At 41.6% G+C, this 20,701-nt stretch overlaps 1 protein-coding gene across 1 annotated transcript; it reads right to left on the reverse strand.

The window, feature by feature from the left end:
* Positions 1 to 993: 993 nt before the first annotated feature.
* On the reverse strand, positions 994 to 20,249 carry LOC115109616 (alpha-parvin-like). Its single transcript, XM_029634734.2, has 12 exons — positions 19,980 to 20,249; positions 13,043 to 13,132; positions 12,764 to 12,937; positions 12,440 to 12,580; positions 11,249 to 11,364; positions 10,905 to 10,963; positions 7,363 to 7,382; positions 7,127 to 7,188; positions 6,969 to 7,037; positions 5,186 to 5,287; positions 4,108 to 4,180; positions 994 to 3,433 (listed from the first exon to the last, which is right to left on the reverse strand). The coding sequence occupies exons 1-12, from the start codon at positions 20,113 to 20,115 to the stop codon at positions 3,357 to 3,359; spliced, it is 1,119 nt and encodes a 372-aa protein (XP_029490594.1). The 5' UTR covers positions 20,116 to 20,249; the 3' UTR covers positions 994 to 3,356.
* Positions 20,250 to 20,701: the final 452 nt, after the last annotated feature.

Below are 20,701 nucleotides of genomic sequence, written 5' to 3' on the forward strand. Positions count from 1 at the left end.
AGGTTACATGACCCCTAGCGCAACGGGCCTAACAGAGCAGACATTGTGTGCGTTTCTATGGAGTTATTATGGTGTTTAGCCTACATGTGTTCAGCTTTTTCCAAAAATGAATGATCAACCTCACATGCAAATAAAGGAGGCCAAAGGTATCAAATTTTCTTCTTCACATCTCTGCCAATGGTCCCTTCTCTTCCTCTGCTGTACTCTCTATACTCTTACGCCTGCTAAAAGGTGAGGTACGAGAGGCAGAGACTCGGCAGATGCACAAGCACTAGCTCTGCTGTGAAGAAAAGTAATGAAAGGAATACAAGGGGAGAGGGATGTAGAGGGAGAGAGATAGGGGTAATTACCCTCTAATGGGGGTAACACTAGTATTCAGCAGTCAGGGCACCTTACACGACCAGTCAATTACTCTGCTGTCGTTTTCTGTTATTTTCTCTCTATAGGGCGGACGTGTACTCAAATGTACTGAAAGCTCTCTCCCTTAGCTTTAGTGATAATAGCTCAGTAGTGAATGTGTCAGGAGGCAGAGCAATTGGAAACTAACGTTATGATGGTCGTAGTGGCTTCATACTAGCCGGACTGCCATCTGGCTTCAACTGAGAAATAAAGCACAGCTCTACCCTATTCTTAAAGGGACAACCAAATATCATATAGGTTGCACTAACAGACATGACCTGGTACATTGGTGCACTTGTTTACTTTCACCTTTAAAATGATCAAATACAGAAAGAACCTTGTTTTTCTGCCGTTTTCCCCCCAATAGTGACCACCTGCTCCCAATCTTTAATAGTATCGCAGAGCTGACCATCTTTAATAGTATTGTAGAGGTCACTCAGCTCTATTGTAGAATATATGACAGGAAAGGCTGAGACCCGCTAGAAATACTGCTCTGATCAAACCTCAGCTTCCTAAAATATATCCTTTTCTGAAGAGGGAAGTGAGGCCGCTGGTAACATTGCAGTAATGGAATAACATTCAATCACCATAATATCCACAGACAATGTTTTATTTCAGAATTAACAGATGAGCAATAGAAACTATGGATGAATTAACTCAAAATACAAAAGCTTGTAGTGTATATCATTTGAAAAAGTGTTTGCAAAACCCCCAATTCTCACACATTTGACAAATCTTTAAGACCTCTGCATTAGTGAGCGAGGTCACACTTTATTTGGATAGTCCAGATTATCCATCTGTAGATGCTCTACAGATAGTATGACTATATGTTGATAAGGTTACGGTTAGGGTAAAGAATAAGGGTCAGGGTTAAGGATATGATTAGTAGGTACAGTGCATTCAGGAAGGATTCAGACCACCTTCCCTTTTTTCGCGTTTTGTTACGTTAGCCTTTTTCTAAAATAGATAATTTGTTCCCTCAATCTACACACAATACTCCATAATGACAAAGCGGTTCTGAATAACCTGTTTTCGCTTTGTCATGATAGGGTATTGTGTATAGATTGATGAGGGGGGGACTATTTCATCCATTTTAGAATAAGGCTGTAATGTAACAAAATGTGGAAAAAGTCAAAGGGTCTGAATACTTTACGATCGCACTGTAGTGGAAATGTTACTGATAGTCTATAGAGCAGTGATCTCCAAGGCATTCCTAGTCTAATCGCCAAACGTTTCTGTAAACAAAAAAACAGTGGTAATCCTTGCGTTCCTATTTTATTAATTAATCTTGCGCTGTCAGTGGTAGACGCACTCGATTCAGCTGCCCTGTATGCCGGGTAGGCGATGTGTTCCCATTTCATATGTCTGAAGGTACAAACTATGCCTTCCCGGTGGGAGCAAATCAAGTGAAGTGTAGGTCTACCACTGGCCAATCGAATGGCTCAGATTAACATATCTGCAGTAAAAGTAGCAGGCGTAAAAAAACGCTACAGCAAAGTTGAGGCTGTAAGATTTTTAAGAGACTCAACAAATACAGCAAAGAATGAGTAGGAAAGTGTATCGATTGGCATGCGTTATTATTAGCGGCTTCTGTCTTTTTTAATAGAGGAATATCTCACTTTCTCTGTTCATAGGAGTAACAACATGAATTTGTGCATGACACAGAAATAATGTGGCGCGACTCGAGTTTCGCCATCAGCTGGAAGACGGTGGCCCTTCTTGGTCAGTGTCAGCGGAGGAAAGAGAGAGCAGAGGGATGTTGAGACTGACCCTCAGTCTGCTGCTCTCTCCCTCCGCTGAGACTGACCGTCAGATGCAGGCACCGTGAGACCAGTAAACAGAAAAAAAAGCGAGTTATTTCAAACGTACGCTCACTCAGCCATGCTTCACAAGTAATACAACAACTGATCTATTATTGGTGTGATCCTTTAGCCTACATCAAATATATATATATATATATATATTTTTTTTAATGGTCAGAAGAATAACAATGCATTGGCAGGGCAATTCAAGCAAAGCCAATATGCAGTGATAATGTTCTGTACAAACCTCATTAATACATTGCTGTTTTTAATAGGGTGATGTTGCATAGGTTTACGTTCAAGTTATTATTATTTTTATACATGTTCCACAGTAGAGCTCGGCTTGCATTTTGACTCAGAAACTAATGGACTCCAAAAGGGTTGGTGACCACTGCTGTAGAACATCTACAGATGGACTATCCAAACAATGTGTTACCGTGAGGGAGACCTTCCGTTTCTTTACAAGGTTGTTTTAACATTACAACATTTTAGGAATTTCCGTTTGGGGTTATTAAAACATTTAACATATATGAGACATGCAAAGCAGTTTTGAGAATAAAGTAAAAGAGCATATTCAATCACAGTCAGCACTTTAAGTGGTGTCTTCCTAATAAATGGCATGCAGTACAGTCTTTTTATTTTAAAAAGGCACTTATCCACTAGTGAAATGAGAAGGTCAGGTGCACATAAAAGCACAATAAATGTAGGTTAACAAACATTTGTTTAGTAAATAAATGAAACAAGCTTTAGCGATGGAAACATGAAGAAATTTCATCGCAATATCAACCTTTTGAAATATGACATTAAGAAAAAAAATATGGAATTTTCATCTATTAAAAATATAATTAAAAAACCAATGACTGTTTTTACATGGACTAATATGCATTCATTTAACAAAAATACATACAGTATGTAGTGTATTTTAAAATGGCAAACAGCACATACAATAGTAGAAGTTATTATTATAGCACATAAAATATTTGGAATAATGGAATCTATAAAAAAAATTATTGATAATACCAATGCTGAATGTCCTGAATTGGTTCGTAGTGTTCTTTGCAAGGGACAACTTCCCTTGAAGCATGTAATTGGGGAAAAACGCTTGAAACTTGAATGTGATACCCCATAAAATGAGTCACCCCCAACACAGCATATTCACTCCACGTTTCTGTACCTGGTGAAGAGGTTGTACAGCACCCTCAGGGTTGACTTGAGGTCACAGTTCACGATATCTGGGAAATAAGGGAATTAATAACATTTAAATAAACACAGACAGCAATCTCTCTCAAAAAAAAAATGTTTTGATAGAGTCAATACCAGTAAAATCTTTTTTTAAATTTAAAAAAAAATTGAATTCTAACAGGATATGCGGTATAAAGGAAATGTTTTGACCATGAGAAATGATTCAGGTACAACACTGCCAATGAAAAAGGTACACCGACCATGAATGTGTTTCAACATGCATTCACAGACACACTACTACATAATACTAAGGACAAATGAACAAAGACGCACAAACCCCAACAAGTAAACATATCCATTAAGGGGCTTGGTGTGTAGTGCTTTTACTTTAGCAATGTGTGGCATTTAAGATTTACTGAATGGATTTGTACCATAGAGGAGCATATAGCCAATTCTCTCGGAACAGTTCGACTGGAAGATACAGCAATATTATCACATAAGTTTTGCTTTCAGGGCTTCTTGCCTGACAGAATTCTCACAAAACAAATACTGGACTTTAAATTAGGAGGCAAATGTATTGCGCCATTATGGTTTTGCACCAAATTTCCAGAATTAATCATCTTCTTAAAAACAAGAAAAAAGGACAAAAAAATGTAAAAGTAATACAAAAAAAGAATTGTCCATGGGGAACTATATAAACAGCATCCTAAAGGAAAACACCTACCTTCGGGTCTAGGTTTGGGTCTCTCCAAACCTCCGTCTTGCATCAGCTCAAAAGAGAAGGACACGTTGTGCACCTGCATGAGAAACACAATGACAACAACATTACACAACAGAAGAGCAAGCCACACACAGGTAGGCCTAGAGTATGAGGAAACAGCTCCTAAACCATAACACACCTATACAATTCACACAAGTCATTACAGCTCCCCTACCACAGGTTCCTAGGTGTGTAAACATCAGTGCCATAAACCCATAAGCTCTTTACAGCTGGACAAACAGTCACTCAGCACCAGGCAAAAAGGAGGGGGAGTTCTATCAGAATTTGGTTGTTGTTTGGTTCATGTAAAAGTGTGGTACCGAGTGTCAGTACAGAATGTGGAAAGCCTTGGAACAGACCAGCTAGGAGGTGAAGGCAATTAAGGAAATATGGAGTGGATAATTAGTAGCCAAAGCTTAAGAGAAAGAGAGCGCTTGAGACAGAAGAAAGAGTGAGAGAGCGAAAGAAAAGGAAGAACAAGAGAGTTAAAAATCAAGCAATACCGAGACTGACCATTGGAGGATTCCTTCAGGCGAGTACCGGGGACTCCTATATAGCAGCTGTCCCTGAAAAGACCCCTTGTCCCTTCTCCTCCCTCTCCCTGCATTAGCGCTAATCTCCTGGCCACTTATTGATTTTCTGTGCAGGAGCAGATTACAGATGCTGCCTGCCGGGTGCCCACTGCCTGGCACAGCACAGCCGGCTGGAGAGGACCCAGTCTCAGGCCTGACAGGGCGTCCCTTTAGAAAGCCTGCTAAGAATAGAGGCTTTGGGTTGCACATTGTCTGTCTGACAATATGGAATAATCTTCATGATAAATACTAATATCAGCAAATATAATCAATCACTGAGGGATTAGCCATCTTGAAGTAAAAAATTATGCAAATGTTTGAATTAAACAATTAGGGCCTGAAAAAAAGAATAATTTGCTGGAAATGTATGAAATGGAACAAAACAAAGACTAGTGTGTTCACTGTCATTAAAGTGTAACACACCGAGCAAAGATAGAATTTGGAAAAATGGAGAGTAAATGTCAACATACCTGTTGTTCAAAGTTCTCAGGAGTCAGGAAGAAATTATAGAGTGGAACAAAGTAGCCCTCCAGCAATCCCATCAGCAGAACAAGGTACACACCGTCAGCAAACTAAAGAATTAAAAAAACATGCTCATTCATATAAATATACAATAGGTATGATTCTAATTAGATACAGTTGAAGTCGGAAGTTTACATACACTTAGGTTGGAGTCATTAAAACTTGTTTTTCAACTACTCCACAAATTTCTTGTTAACAAACTATGGTTTTGGCAAGTCGGTTAGCACATCTACTTAGTACATGACAAGTAATTTTTCCAACAATTGTTTACAGACAGATTATTTCACTTAATCTCAATTCCACTGGGTCAGAAGTTTACATACAAAGTTGACTGTGCCTTTAAACAGCTTGGAAATTCCAGAAAATTATGTCATGGCTTTAGAAGCTTCTGATAGGCTAATTTACATAATTTGAGTCAATTGGAGGTGTACCTGTGGATGTATTTCAAGGCCTACCTCCAAACTCAGTGCCTCTTTGCTTGACATCATGGGAAAATCAAAATAAATCAATTGTAGACCTCCACAAGTCTGATTCATCCTTGGGAGCAATTTCCAAATGCCTGAAGGTACCACGTTCATCTGTACAAACAACAGTACGCAAGTATAAACACCATGGGACCACGCGGCCGTCATACCGCTCAGGAAGGAGACGCGTTCTGTCTCCTAGAGATTAACGTACTTTGGTGCGAATAGTGCAAATCAATTCCAGAACAACAGCAAAGGGCCTTGTGAAGATGCTGGAGGAAACAGGTACAAAAGTATCTATATCTACAGTAAAACAAGTCCTATATCGACACAACCTGAAAGGCCGCTCAGCAAGGAAGAAGCCACTGCTCCAAAACCGCCATAAAAAAAGCCAGACTATGGTATGCAATTACACATGGACAAAGGTCGTACTTTTTGGAGAAATGTCCTCTGGTCTGATGAAACAAAAATAGAACTGTTTGGCCATAATGACCATTGCTATGTTTGGAGGAAAAAGGGGGAGGCTTGCAAGCCGAAGAACACCATCTCAACCGTGAAGCGCGGGAGTGGCAGCATCATGTTGTGGGGGTGCTTTGCTGCAGGAGGGACTGGTGCACTTCACAAAATAGATGGCATCATGAGGATGGACAATTATGTGGATATATTGAAGCAACATCTCAAGACAGTCAGGAAGTTAAAGCTTGGTCGCAAATGTGTCTTCCAAATGGACAATGACCCCAAGCATACTTCCAAAGTTGTGGCAAAATGGCTTAAGGACAACAAAGTCAAGGTATTGGAGTGGCCATCACAAAGCCCTGACCTCAATCCTATAGAATAGTGGGCAGAACTGAAAAAGCGTGTGCGAGCAAGGAGGCCCACAAACCTGACTCAGTTACACCAGCTCTGTCAGGAAGAATGCGCCAAAATTCACCTAACTTATTGTGGGAAGCTTGTGGAAGGCTACCCGAAACATTTGACCCAAGTTAAACAATTTAAAGGCAATGCTACCAAATACTAATTGAGTGTATGTAAACTTCTAACCCACTGGGAATGTGATGAAATAAATAAAAGCTGAAATAAATCCTTCTCGCTACTATTATTCTGACATTTCACATTCTTAAAATAAAGTGGCGATCCGAACTGACCTAAGACAGGGAATGTTTACTAGGATTAAATGTCAGGAATTGTCAAAAACTGAGTTTAAATGTATTTGGCTAAGGTGTATGTAAACTTCCGACTTCAACTGTAATTCTAGTTCATACTGTACCTGTGTGTCCAGTTCAGCCACCTCCAGATTGAGTTTGTTCAAGTGTTTGTTCACAAAGGTGATGAGAGTCTGTGGAAACAGCAGTCATTTCTGTGAGGCACGCCAACAGTACAACAGAAAACTCTACTACTACTACTACTAGTATTAACACACACTACCTTTTTTACCACATTGAGCTTGTCCGGAGCGTGATCAAACAGGGTGTCGAAAGCATCTCGCTCTTAATGGATGGAGAGAACAGTCATACCGTTACTCACAGAAACGAGATAAAAAGCATCAAGGTCGTCATATACTGAAAACAGCGATTTAAAATAAAAAATTAAAATAAGTGTCAAATTTACTGCGACTGATTAAAAGATGCATTAGGAGAGAATAGACCAAGTAGAAGACATACCATGTCTGCCAGATAAAGCCCTGAGGGAAAAGAGAAAGACAAAACAAGATATAAAAGCTCCATTTGGTCAACAAGGACAGCTCACGAAGAACTTCATTAAAATGTCCACATTAGCCTACTTTACATTCTAGTAATTTAGCAGACGGACGCTCTTATCCAGTGAGAATTACAGTAGTGAGCGAGTACATTTTCATACTGGTCCCCCCATGGGATTCGAACCCACAACCCTGGCGTTGCAAGTGCCTTGCTCTACCAAGTGAGCCACATGGGATTATTCCACAACTACTAAATCGTTAAAATTATTACCAATTCTACAATGTAATCCTCACAAATATTCCTGATAGGCATCAGTCTGGAATTTTCTGTAATGACCTTAGTGATCACTGTTTTACAGCCTGTGTCTGTAATGGCTGCTCAATGAAACAACCCGTCTTGATTGTTATAGACACTTGCTAAAAAAACTTTAAATGAGCAAGACTTCCTTCATGAACTGGCCTCTAAAATGGTATAGAATCAGCTTGATCCCCTCTGTCGAAGACACTTGGACCTTCTTTTCTTGATATTTTCAGTGGTATTGTTAACAAACACGCTCCCATAAAGAAAATTAGTATTAAAAACTGGTCTAGCCCCTGGTTCGACTGGGATCTTGCAGAGTTACTCCACCTCAAGAATTGCATTTGGCCAAAGGCTCGGCACACGCATACTCCGGCTGACTGTTTCTCATTCAGGCAAATGAGAAATAAGTGCACTTAGGCTTTCCGGAAGGCCAAAGTTAGTTACTTTAAGGAGCAGTTCTCTCTCTGTGGGTCTAACCCCAAGAAGTTCTGGAAAACGGTTAAAGACCTGGGGAATAAACCCTCCTCCTCACAGTTGTCCATGTCCCTTAATGTTGATGATGTGGTTGTTACTGACAACAAGCACAAGGCTGAGCTCTTTAATCACCACTTCATTAAGTCAGGATTCCTATTGGACTCAGCCATGCCTCCTTGCCCATTCAAAATTTCCTCATCTCCCACCCCTTCTAATGCGACTATCCCCGATTCTTCTCCTTCTTTTTCCCCTGTCCGCTACAAAGTTTCTCCCTGCAGGCAGTCACTGAGTCAGAGGTGCTAAAGGAGCACCTTAATCTTGACCCCCAAAAAACATCTGGGTCAGATGGTTTAGCCCCTTTCTTCATTAACGTTGCTGCCCCTGTCATCGCCAAGTCTGTCGCTCCTTTCTGGGGAGGTTCCCATTGCTTGGAAGGCAGCCACGGTTCGTCCTTTATTTAAAAGGGTTATAGGCCTATTTCTATTTTGCCCCATTTATCAAAAGTGTTGGAAAAACTTGTCAATAATCAACTGACTTGCTTTCTTAATGTCTATAGTATTCTTTCGGGTATGCAATCTGGTTTCCGCTCAGGTTATGGATGTGTAACTGCAACCTTAAGGTCCTCAATGATGTCACCATTGCCCTTGATTCTAAGCAATGTTGTGCTGCTATTTTTATTGACTTGGCCAAAGCTTTTAATACGGTAGACCATTCCTTTCTTGTGGGCCAGCTAAGGAGTATTGGGGTGTCTGATGGGTCTTTGGCCTGGTTTTCTAACTACCTCTCAAAGAGTGCAGTGCATAAAGTCAAAATCTGCTGTCTCATCCACTTCCTGTTACCAAGAGAGTACCCCAAGGCTCGATCCTAGGCCCCCCGCACTTCTCAATTTACATCAACATAGCTCAGGCAGTAGGAAGTGCTCTCATCCATTTATATGCAGATGGTAGTCCTCTACTCAGCTGGCCCATCCCTGGATATTGTGTTAAATGCTCTAAAACAAAGCTTTCTTAGTGTCCAACAAGCTTTCACTACCTTTAATCTTGTTCTGAACAACTCCAAAACAAAGGTCATCTGGTTTGTTAAGAAGAATGCCCCTCTTCCCACAGGTGTTATTACTACCTCTGAGGGTTTAGAGCTTGAGGTAGTCACCTCATACAAGTACTTGGGAGTATGGCTAGGCAGTACACTGTTCTTCTCTCAGCACATATCAAAGCAGCAGGCTAAAGTTAAATCTAGACTTAGTTTCCTCTATCGTAATCACTCCTCTTCACCCCAGCTGCCAAACTAACCCTGATTCAGATGACCATCCTACCCATGCTAGATTACAGAGACATAATTTATAGATCGGCAGGTAAGGGTGCACTCGAGCGGCTAGATGTTCTTTACCATTTGGCCATCAGATTTTCCACCAATGTTCCTTATAGGACACATCACTGCACTCTATACTCCTCTGTAAACTGGTCATCTCTGTATACCTGTCGCAAGACCCACTGGTTGATGCTTATTAATAAAACCCTCTTAGGCCTCACTCCCCCTTATCTGAGAAATCTACTGCAGCCCTCATCCTCCACATACAACACCCATTCTGCCAGTCACATTCTGTTAAAGGTCCCCAAAGCACACACATCCTTGGGTCACTCCTCTTCTCAGTTCGCTGCAGCTAGCAACTGGAACGAGCTGCAATAAACACTCAAACTGGGCAGTTTTATCTCAATCTCTTCATTCAAAGACTCAATCATGGACACTCTTACTGACAGTTGTGGCTGCTTTGTGTGATGTATTGTTGTCTCTACCTTCTAGCCCTTTGCGCTGTTGTCTGTGCCCAATAATGTTTGTACCATGTTTTGTGCTGCTACCATGTTATGTTGCCTTACTATGTTGTTGTCTTAGGTCTCTCTTTACATAGTGTTGTCTCTCTTGTCCTATATTTATATGTACTTATTTTTAATCCCAGGCCCCCTTAGGAGGCCTTTTGGTAGGCCGTCATTGTAAATAAGAATGTGTTCTGAACTGATTTGCTTAGTTAAATAAAAAAATAAAAATACTATTGATACATTGATATCAACCTGATACAGAGGAATGTTGGTGGTGAATACAGTAATGCGATTAACTTCACTGAACATTAACAGAATGGGCCACTAGGCATTGTCACACATGTTGAGTCAAGGGGCTGCTGCAACATCCCAACAGCTATCACACAACAGAGGGCCTTAGACACGCACAAACACGACACCCTTTCTCTTCGTGGTGTAATCCCTGATGGCAGGGCAACGGTCCTGGTCATATGATAACAGCCCTGTGACCGTGACCATGATATGAGCGCTTTGCTCGCCCACTAATCTCCCCAGCTGCTCTGGACCGGCTGGTTCGCTCCAACCTCAGCTGGGGCAACGCTACACTGGCAAGGAACCATCACGTCCCTGTTTATACAATGGTCAACTGTGTTCATACACACTGGTGAAATAATTGTGCTTGAAAAATGTATTAATATGATGTGGTTATAACATAAAGGCTACAGAGGGGATTGCATTTGAGAGATACAAATCTATATTAAAGTACTTCATATTGTAAATAGGAGATTGCATTGTGTTTTGGGGAAGACAGTGGTATGTGGTTTACTGCTGTGGTGAACCCATCCCCTATTTCTGACAAAACAGAGCTCTCACACTGAGTGAGAAGGAGTGTGTTCTCTCAATGACTGGTTCATCCCATCAGAGAAAAACGTGACCTACTCTGTATTGCCCGTGATCTCCTCCTGGATCTGGCGAGATTGCAGAATCCCCTCCCTTTTCTGAGAGAAAATAAAGAAAAAAAGAAACAGGAAAAGGAACAGAGTAAATAGGTATTTTAACAGTCAGATTTAGCCAGAATGCGGTTTTAACCAATCAGCATTCAGGATTAGAACCACCCGTGGTATAATTTGACAAAGTATTGTAGTACTTCAATTTATCGTAAAACAGCATTTATAGCGAAGTTATTATAACGCGTAACAAAACAGGTGTATGACCTCAGAGACTTACATCAAGTTTCATTCATGTGTACTATGCACCAAGCAAAATAAGAGGATTTACAGTACCTGAACCACCACTACTTGGATGGACACGTGATCAGGAAGTCTGATAGGTGCTCTGAAGTGCTGAGATAGCGCCACCAACAGGTGAAGAATGGCCACTATACTCTTAGCATGGACCGCTGGGCAAGAGACCGACAGAAATGGGGATTTGCTTTAGTTTTCATTGGTTGGAAGAACAATCAATGAAGGAAACAATGTTTTGATTCCCGCCTAATAAAAAGAAGATAAATTAAAGGAGAGGTATATAAAAGCCCTCTGATATCGGCCTGATCCTCTCAGCCTAAGAGGATCAGAACAGAAGTGTGTGTTACATCTCCCTTAAGTGTTTTCTGCAGCTTAAAAGAAAAAGGTTGAAAGCAGCGAACAACGCATTGATTTGGTTAGCGCTTGGTTGACAGTATTCTGCTGTAAATTCCATCAAAAACGCCATCATATCATACAAGTGTTCCTCTTTCGTGATGTAGTCATGCATTTACCGCTTACCGTAAGCCGAGATCCACATTAGCGCCACTGGCTGCCCCAGACGCATTTGATATGGTTTTTGAAAAGCAAAGTAATACAAAAAACAAAACATCGCACATACTCTGCTGTTCTATCACGTGCCATGATGTGCCATGATTAAAACAGTGTTGTTTTAAGTCACGTCTTTGTTGTTTGGAATATTGCAAACAGACGTGGCAGTTTCCCCGCTACGGAGTCCAACTTTAATGAATATGTATATTTCTGGACCACTTCCCTCAAATCAGTTCATCCCTACAACTCTCTTTCCCTTTCTCATACATGTACGCTAATGATAAAACACAAGCTAGAACGCCTATTACCAGTGTCATCATATTCTTGTTAAAAGCCTCATAAAATAGAGACATCACGGCAAACCTAAAGTGCTTTACCTAAATGTACTGTATGGACAAACATTCCTTCTCCATTAGAGACGGCTCAATAGGAAGCAGAGAAAACTCGACGACCAGTGTATGGACTGGTAACAAGCTGAAGCCCCCATGTATTCCACCTGTCTGACCACTTTGGCTCACTCAACAACTACTGTATGATGAGTCTCTCTCACCAAAGAGAGGAAAATGGACTGAAACATGGAGGGACTGTCCAATAAGAACGCTTGTTATCATTTTAGGGTTGCGTAATGTCTTGCTACGGTGTGCCCTAATTAATACGACCAAGTTCTCAGCCTCTACTTACAGTCCACGTTCCATTTGATGCTCCTGGCAGAGACCTTGATGGAGTCGTTGATCCTCTCCAGCACCGTCTGTAGTTTCTGTTTCTGGGCGATCTCCGACTGGGTCACCTCAGCTACGTTTAGCTTCTCCCCCTCCAGCTTCTCTGAAACACATATACAAAGAAAACAGCATGTATTACATTTGGTCAGGGGTCTGCTTTAGCATAAATACAGGCATTTGCACAATGAGAGAAAGGCCTGAGAGAAAATGGTCAGAGGGAGAAGGCGAGCGGTAGTAGTGATCCTTTAAGTTTGATGGAGAACCATTAAATGGACTTGTTCCTCACCAAAGAGTTTCTGCAGAACCTGCCCGTCGTATAGATCCTCAGCCAGGTCCTTCACGATGATCCTCTCCCCCACCAACACATCATTGATCCAGTCGATCAACACCTTCTGGAGTTCCTGTAGTTTCTGGTCGTTCTTGGAGTTGGGGTCGACCATGGTGCGGACCTCATTCTCCTCTGTAGGAACAGAAAGCAAGATTAGGTATAGCCAGTGTCAAGGCGTCTCATCTTCTATGGCCAGGGATCTCAGATATGGACTGCACTGTACTGCACTGCACTTACCTAGCATGGTGTCTTCTGGGTCCAGTTCGTATTGGGTGGGGCTCAAGGGCAGGTTGATGGCGTTCATCCCCTCTTCCTGGAGCTCAGACACTGTAGGGAGAGCACGTCACGTCACTCACAAGGCATCCTCTCAAACCGCCATCTTTCAGTGCAACAGCTATAAATTCACGTAGGTTGTAAGTGGCTTACTGTTTGTGCCTCCTAACAGTGATCATTTCACCAATTTCTACAACTTAGGCTACTACACGTTTCATACTGCTCAGTACTTTGCTGCTCTTAGCATCAGCTAAGCTTTGCCAGTATGGCAAATCCAGCAGACATAAGCACAGAGGGTCAGGGGAAATGAGAAGTTGTTGTTAAGGCGGGGGACAACTACTAGGATAGGGACCAGCACATGATAAATGTAATAGTGTTCCCACACCACTAACACACTAGCTAACTACTACCACAGCTATTTGGTCACAGTAATGTACTGGGCCGTATGCGCTACCCTCTGTAGCGCCTTGCGGTCGAATGCCAAGCAGTTCCCAGCAAACATAACCCCACAGGACCGGGCGTTGCCTTCTTTATCATGTCTAATATGGTATATTATTGAGGCGTAGCGGTTATTTCTGGAAGTGGTTTCACCCGTCAAGAAATATTTTCTTAGAAGCTGCTGCTCATTGGGAAAACACGGTAATGCCCGTCCAGGTAATGCCCTTCTGTCCTCCAGACAGGCATTTCCTCATAGTCTACTACATATTGGCCCTCATCCGTACACTCCTCCTCCCTAGGCTATATCTCACAACAGAGACGTGTTCTAAAGGGGATGATTCTTATGTATTCTTAAATCAATATCAGCAGCTACAATTGATTCTTAAACCAATATCACGTTTTCTCCTTTGATCACTGCACCACCTCAGCTTTCTGTGTCACCGTTCCTAAAATCAGCTTTATCTGATCTGACACTGTTCTCAGTTAATCAAGACAATGTACTTTCCCCACCTGTTAGTAGCCTATTTATCACACAGAACTTCCTGGTTTCCCCCATCAACCCCTGCCTTGCCCAAGCATGCGTTTCACTATACTGCTTCGTGTCAGTTTCAGTGACACCTGTAGTGGTGTGAACATCCTGTGCTGGATTTCTCATCCTTCCTTCCCAGCGAGGATGACATCCTCATAATCAACACCATCAGCAGCCCTAATTCGGACCGCCTGTGTAGCGTCATATCAAGACTAAGGAGAATATCCTGTGCCTTGACAGCGCGACACACAGTGCCTTCAGAAAGTATTCACTTTTTCCAGATTTTGTTGTGTTACAGCCTGAATTTAAAATGGATTAATGGACATACAATTATCTGTAAGGTCCATCAGTCGAGGTGTGAATTTCAAAAACAGATCCAACCACAAAGACAAGGGAGGTTTTTCAATGCCTTGCAAAGAAGGGCACCTATTGGTAGATGGGGGGGGGGGCAGACATTTAATATCCATTTGAGCATGGTGAAATTATTAACTACACATTGGATAGTATATCAATTCACTCAGTCACTACAATGATACAGACGTCCTTTCCAATTCAGTTGCCGGAGAGGAAGGAAACCGCTCAGGGATTTCACAATGAGGCCAATGGTGACTTTAAAACCGTGAAAGTTTAATGGCTGTGAAGGGAGAAAACTGAGGATGGATCAACAATGTTGTTACTCTGCAATACTAACCTAATTGACAGAGTGAAAAGGAAGCCTGTACAGAATACAAATATTCCAAAACAGTTGTTGTCTGCAACAAGGCACTAAAGTAGTACTGCAAAAAATGTAGCAAAGCAATTTGCTTTTTGTCCTTAATACAAAGTGTTATGTTTGGGGCAAATCCAATATAACATTAGTGAGTACCATATTTTCAAACATAGTGGCAGTGGTGTGAAGTACTTAGGTAAAAAATACTTTGAAGTACTACTTAAGTACTTTTTGGGGGTATCTGTACTTTACTATTTATATTTTTGCCAACTTTTACCTCCCTACATTCCTTAAGAAAATAACGTATTTTTTACTCCATAAATTTTTCCTGGCACCCAAAAGTACTCGTTACATTTTGACAGGAACTACTCGTTACATTTTGACAGGAAAATGGACCATTTCACACACTTATCAAGAGAACATCCCTGGTCATCCATACTGCCTTTGATCTGGCGGACTCACTAAACACAAATGCTTTGTTTGTAAATTATGTCGGAGTGTGCCCCCAACTAACCACCAAAAAAAATGTAAATAAAATTGTGCTGTCTGGTTTTCTTAATATAGGGAATTTGAATTGGTTTATACTTTTACTTTTGATACTTAAGTACATTCTAGCAATTCCATTTACTTATGATACTTAAGTATATTTAAAACCCAAATACTTTTAGAATTTTGATCAAGTAGTATTTTACTGGGTGACTTCCACTTTTACTTGAGTCTTTTTTAAATTAAGGGTATCTTTACTTTTACTCAAGTATGACAATTGAGTACTTTCCATCACTGCATAGTGTTATGGGTATGATTTTAAATCGCTAAGGACTGGGGAGTTTTTCAGGATAAAAAAAAGAAACGGCGCTAAGCAGAGACAAAATTCTAGTTCCGTTTTTTTTTTTTTTTCACCAGACACTGGGAGATGAATTCACCTTTCAACAGGACAATAACCTAAAACACAAAGCCAAATCTCCACGAGAGTTGCTTACCAAGAAGACAATGAATGTTCCCGAGTGGCTGAGTTACAGTTGACTTAAATCTACGGCAAGACCTGAAAATGGTTGTCAAGGAATAATCAACAACCAATCTGACAGAGCTTGAACATTTTTGAAAAGAGTAATGGGATTGTGCAAAAGTTGCAAATGTTGCACAATCCAGGTGTTGAAAGCTCCTCGAGACTTACCCAGAAAGACTCACAAATGCTTCTACAAAGTATTACCTCAGGGGTGTGAATACATACCTTTCTTAAAAACTACAAAGAGTCACTCATTGGCCCCATTACTAAGGTCACCAACACATCTATTGGTCTCGGTGTGTTTCCAAGGGTATGGAAGTCGGCCATAATAACGTCCATCTTTAAATCAGGCGACCCTGCTGACGTGAGTAACTACAGGCCCATTAGTATACTACCTGTGGTGTCAAAGGTTGTTGAAAAGTGTGTAGCAGAACAACTGATTGCCCACCTCAACAACAGCCCCTTCACATTACACTCCATGCAGTTTGGCTTCAGAGCGAAACACTCCACAGAAACGGCCAACTGCTTTCTTCTGGAAAATATGAAGTCCAAGATGGAAAAAGGGGGTGCTGTTGGGGCTGTGTTTCTGGACCTAAGGAAGGCTTTTGATACTGTTAACCATGAGATTCTCATCACAAAATTGTCCAAGTTCAACTTTTCCCCTGATGCCTTGAGATGGATGAAATCATACCTTGAAGGCAGAACTCAGTGTGTCAGAGTGAGCAATGAGCTGTCGCCCACTCGTAGCTATGATGTGGGCGTGCCCCAAGGGTCAATACTGGGGCCCCTCCTGTTCAGCCTGTACATTAATGATCTGCCTTCTGTCTGTACTGGGTCTGAAGTTCAAATGTATGCAGATGATACAGTGATATATGTGCATGCAAAGAGCAAACAACAAGCTGCACAAGAACTCACTACTGTAATGGTCCAGGTTACAAAGTGGCTCAGTGACTCGTGTTTGCATCTCAATGTGAAAAAAACTGTTTGCATGTTCTTCACAAAGAGGGCAACAGATGCTACTGAGCCAGATGTCTATGTGTCAGGGGAGAAGCTTCAGGTGGTATCCGATTTTAAGTACCTTGGAATCATACTTGATTCCAACCTCTCTTTTAAAAAGCATGTGAAAAAGGTAATTCAAATAACTAAATTCAATCTAGCTAATTTCCGATTTATACGAAATTGTTTGACTACAGAAGTAGCAAAACTGTACTTCAAATCTATGATACTCCCCCACTTAACATACTGCTTGACTAGTTGGGCCCAAGCTTGCTGTACAACATTAAAAACTATTCAGTCTGTCTACAAACAGGCTCTCAAAGTGCTTGATAGGAAGCCCAATAGCCATCATCATTGTCACATCCTTAGAAAGCATGAGCTCTTGAGTTGGGAAAATCTTGTGCAATACACCAACGCATGTCTTGTATTCAAGATCCTTAATGGCCTGGCTCCCCCTCCACTCAATATTTTTGTTAAACAGAAAACCCAGACATATGGCAGCAGATCCACAAGGTCTGCCATGAGAGGTGACTGTATAGTTCCCCTAAGGAAAAGCACCTTTAGTAAATCTGCATTCTCTGTGAGAGCTTCCCATGTCTGGAATACACTGCCATCAGACACACATAACTGCACCACATATCACACTTTCACAAAATGCTTGAAGACCTGGCTAAAGGTCAATCAGATTTGTGAACATGGTCCCTAGCTGTGTGTTGCCGCTTTCCATGTTGTCTGTTGTCTGTAGCTTGTGAGGTGTGGAAACACTTTGTTGCTTTTATGAAATTTGTCTTGCTGCTTTTTGTTCTATGTTGCTCTGTCTGTATGCTATGTCTTGCTTGTCCTATGTTGCTATGTCTTGCTTGTTCTATGGTGCTATTGTCTATATTGTAATTGTTTTTAATAACCTGCCCAGGGACTGCGGTTGAAAATTAGCCGGCTGGCTAAAACCGGCACTTTTACTGAAACGTTGATTAATGTGCACTGTCCCTGTAAAAATAAAATAAAATAAACTAAACTTATGTAAATGAGATATATATGCATTACATTTTCAATGAATTAGCAAACATTTCTCAAAACATGTTTTCACTTTGTCATTATGGGGTATTGTGTGTAGATGGGTGATAATAACCTTTGTAATCCATTTTGAACTCAGGCTGTAACCGAGCAGTCACTTTATCCCTACCTACATGTTCAAATTACCTCGACTAACCTGTACCCCCGGCCCCCCACATATTGACTCGGAACCGGTACCCCCTGTATATAGCCTCGTTGTCATTTTTAAGTGTTACTTTTTTTTTTTTTATGTAAATATTTTCTGAACTCTATTTCTTGAACTGCATTGTTGGTTAAAATTATTCGGCATGTATGACAAATAAAATTTGATATGTGGAATAAGTAAAAGGGTATGAATACTTTGAGGGCACACTATGCCTTCTCTCAGAAATAATTGTATGACTGAAAATGGCATACATCAGCGTGTCTACAAAACTATAGAGGAATGGTCACTGCCCTCCCAATCACACATTTACATCATCTCCATAAACAATGTCCCCTTGACCAGCACAGATTCACACACAGAGCATGTGATGCTATGAGTTGGGGTGCTAATCCTATCCCAGACCTGCCACAGACACTGGGTCTCCATTCCTCGTCTACTTTCCTTCATATGAACTGATGTGAAGGACCTGGATTGGTGAAAGCAAGTAACAGGTAGGTATCCACCACACATTGCTTACACCCATCCTGCAACACCATCTGTGTGTAAATGAAGGAAGGGAAAGCAGCAAAGGACGCCACTTTAGATTGTTGAAATGCAGCCAGTGTTTCTCCTTCCTCTCCTCATGCTCCAGCAGTGGGTGGGTGAATACTAACAGGCGGTCTTACCTGGGGGGCAGAGTGCTCCACAGCCCATCTCTCCATTCTCTCAACTCATCCTCTCCTCCAGCCTGCTTAACATCCACTGTCCTGTCTCTAACATTCTCTGTCTCACCCTTTCCTCCCTCTCCCGCCGCGGTCCAATCAACAGGCTTGTTCAAGGCCGTGCCCCCTCTCTTCCTCCCCATCGTAAAATGTCAGAGCTTTAAATTAAATATACTGCCGCAACGCGGGACCAGAGACGCTTTCCATCAAATCACTAGGAACACACTGCGGACATCCTGGCCAGTGTGCTCCGCTGTGGATGGGTGTGAGGGAGAGACGGGATAGGGCTCAGCTGTGGTGTGTCAACCACTCAGCCCTGTGAACCCTGATTGATACAAACCAATCATAACACAAGTGCAGGGCCGGGCAACCACATTTTGGGGGCCCCCTGGAGATCAGGGGCCCTCTGAACAGGACAAACGAAGTGGGAACATTTCCACTTAATGTGAAACTAATTCATTTGATGATGATCCTACCTCATTTGCACATGCTGCATATATATTTTTCTACTGCATTATCGATTGTATGTTTGTTTATTCCATGTGTAACTCTGTGTTGTTGTTGTTGTTGTATGTGTCGAACTGCTTTGCTTTATCTTGGCCAGGTCACAGTTGCAAATGAGAACTTGTTCTCAACTAGCCTACCTGGTTAAATAGTGGTGAAATAAAAAACAAAATCAAAAACGGAACTTGAGGAAAAACAATGGGCAACTCGTTCATTTTATAGGTGTGTTAATCTCGTAGCAGTGAAATAAAGGGCATACACTGGCAGTGCAGCTGCTCCTGGAGTTGTGTTTGCTCTTGCCTCATTCCAGAGTAATTGCATCTGAAGTACTAGCATACCCTACATGGCAACCATAGCCTGCAGCTACAGTGAGGAACTCTACTAGGCACTGCATGCGCTCCCAGGCTGCCCTGCTGGCCAACTCGGGTCAATACAAGAACGTTGAATTACAAGAAAGTGAGTGTGTACGCTAGTTTACCGATATTTATGTAGTACCCTACTCCATTCTGATCTCTTCAATGAATCTGCAGTTCGGAAAGCAGGCAAAGGCGATATTCCTTTACCAATAACGAATAGACAGAATCAGACAATGGTCGAGGCGTGACTTCATTACACAACGTATTGAAACAATGTTGTAGCGACTAGCTAATTACAATGAGCTACACGGTCGTTCCTTAAAATACTTATTTTCTGCTTGTGCTTTGCTGATGGTTTTTAAATATTTTTTTATACACATGCCACTTCACGCAAGTAAAGTTTAGACATGTTCGTGACAGTATTGTTTTGATCAGAAATGTACCTTCTTTTGCCTTCTTTCTTCTTACTAAAGTTCCTCCAAGTTTTCCCAGGAACGAGTCATCTTTCTTTCTGGAAGAGGGTGATTTCGGAGTCGTCGGCGACGGAGAGGATGGCGACTTTTGCGGCGAAGTAGCCATGATACAATTTATCCAAAAGTACAATCAATATTGTAAAAGTTGAGTGGGTCTCTGAAATAAATAGATTTTCAAGTCAAGTTCTGCTCAAATCAATTGTCACTCCCTAAAGCGGAAACGGAATTTCATCCAGGCTTAAATCCCTTCCTTGTTCCCTCCCCTATTTCTATTGTAAATAAAACCCTACTGGCTGAATACATTGTAGTTAGCAACTGGCCCCTGTTTGCTTTGACCAGTGTGCTATGTAACTTCTGATTTATCACAAACACATTTCTTCATTATCATATTTTTCTAGTGAAATCAGTAAGGATGCATAGACATTGTTATAGGCGTTATTCTAATGCCACCAAAATAGGCTTTGATCCTCAAAAAGTTCTACAGATGCACCATTGAAAGCATCTTGATTGGCTGCATCACCGCATGGTATGGCAACCCAGCAAACATGTCCATATTGGTATGATGTGGGTCCAATGCGGCTTAAAACATTTGAGCTCAAGGGCCCGTGCTAGGCTTGGTGTGGGATAGCCCGTGCTAGGCTTGGTGTGGGATAGCCCGTGCTAGGCTTGGTGTGGGATAGCCCGTGCTAGGC

This window comes from Oncorhynchus nerka, linkage group LG25, assembly GCF_034236695.1.
Source record: "Oncorhynchus nerka isolate Pitt River linkage group LG25, Oner_Uvic_2.0, whole genome shotgun sequence".
In the NCBI taxonomy this organism is placed as follows: domain Eukaryota; kingdom Metazoa; phylum Chordata; class Actinopteri; order Salmoniformes; family Salmonidae; genus Oncorhynchus; species Oncorhynchus nerka.

Excerpts from the sequence above, each read along its gene's own strand:
- LOC115109616 (XM_029634734.2), bottom strand. The coding sequence starts at position 20,115 with ATGGCTACTTCGCCGCAAAAGTCGCCATCCTCTCCGTCGCCGACGACT. Across the intron at positions 7,383-10,904 it reads GAGATCACGGGCAATACAGA|GGCTTTATCTGGCAGACATG; the intron begins GTAGGTCACGTT and ends CTTTTCCCTCAG. Across the intron at positions 7,189-7,362 it reads GGCTTTATCTGGCAGACATG|AGCGAGATGCTTTCGACACC; the intron begins GTATGTCTTCTA and ends CCATCCATTAAG.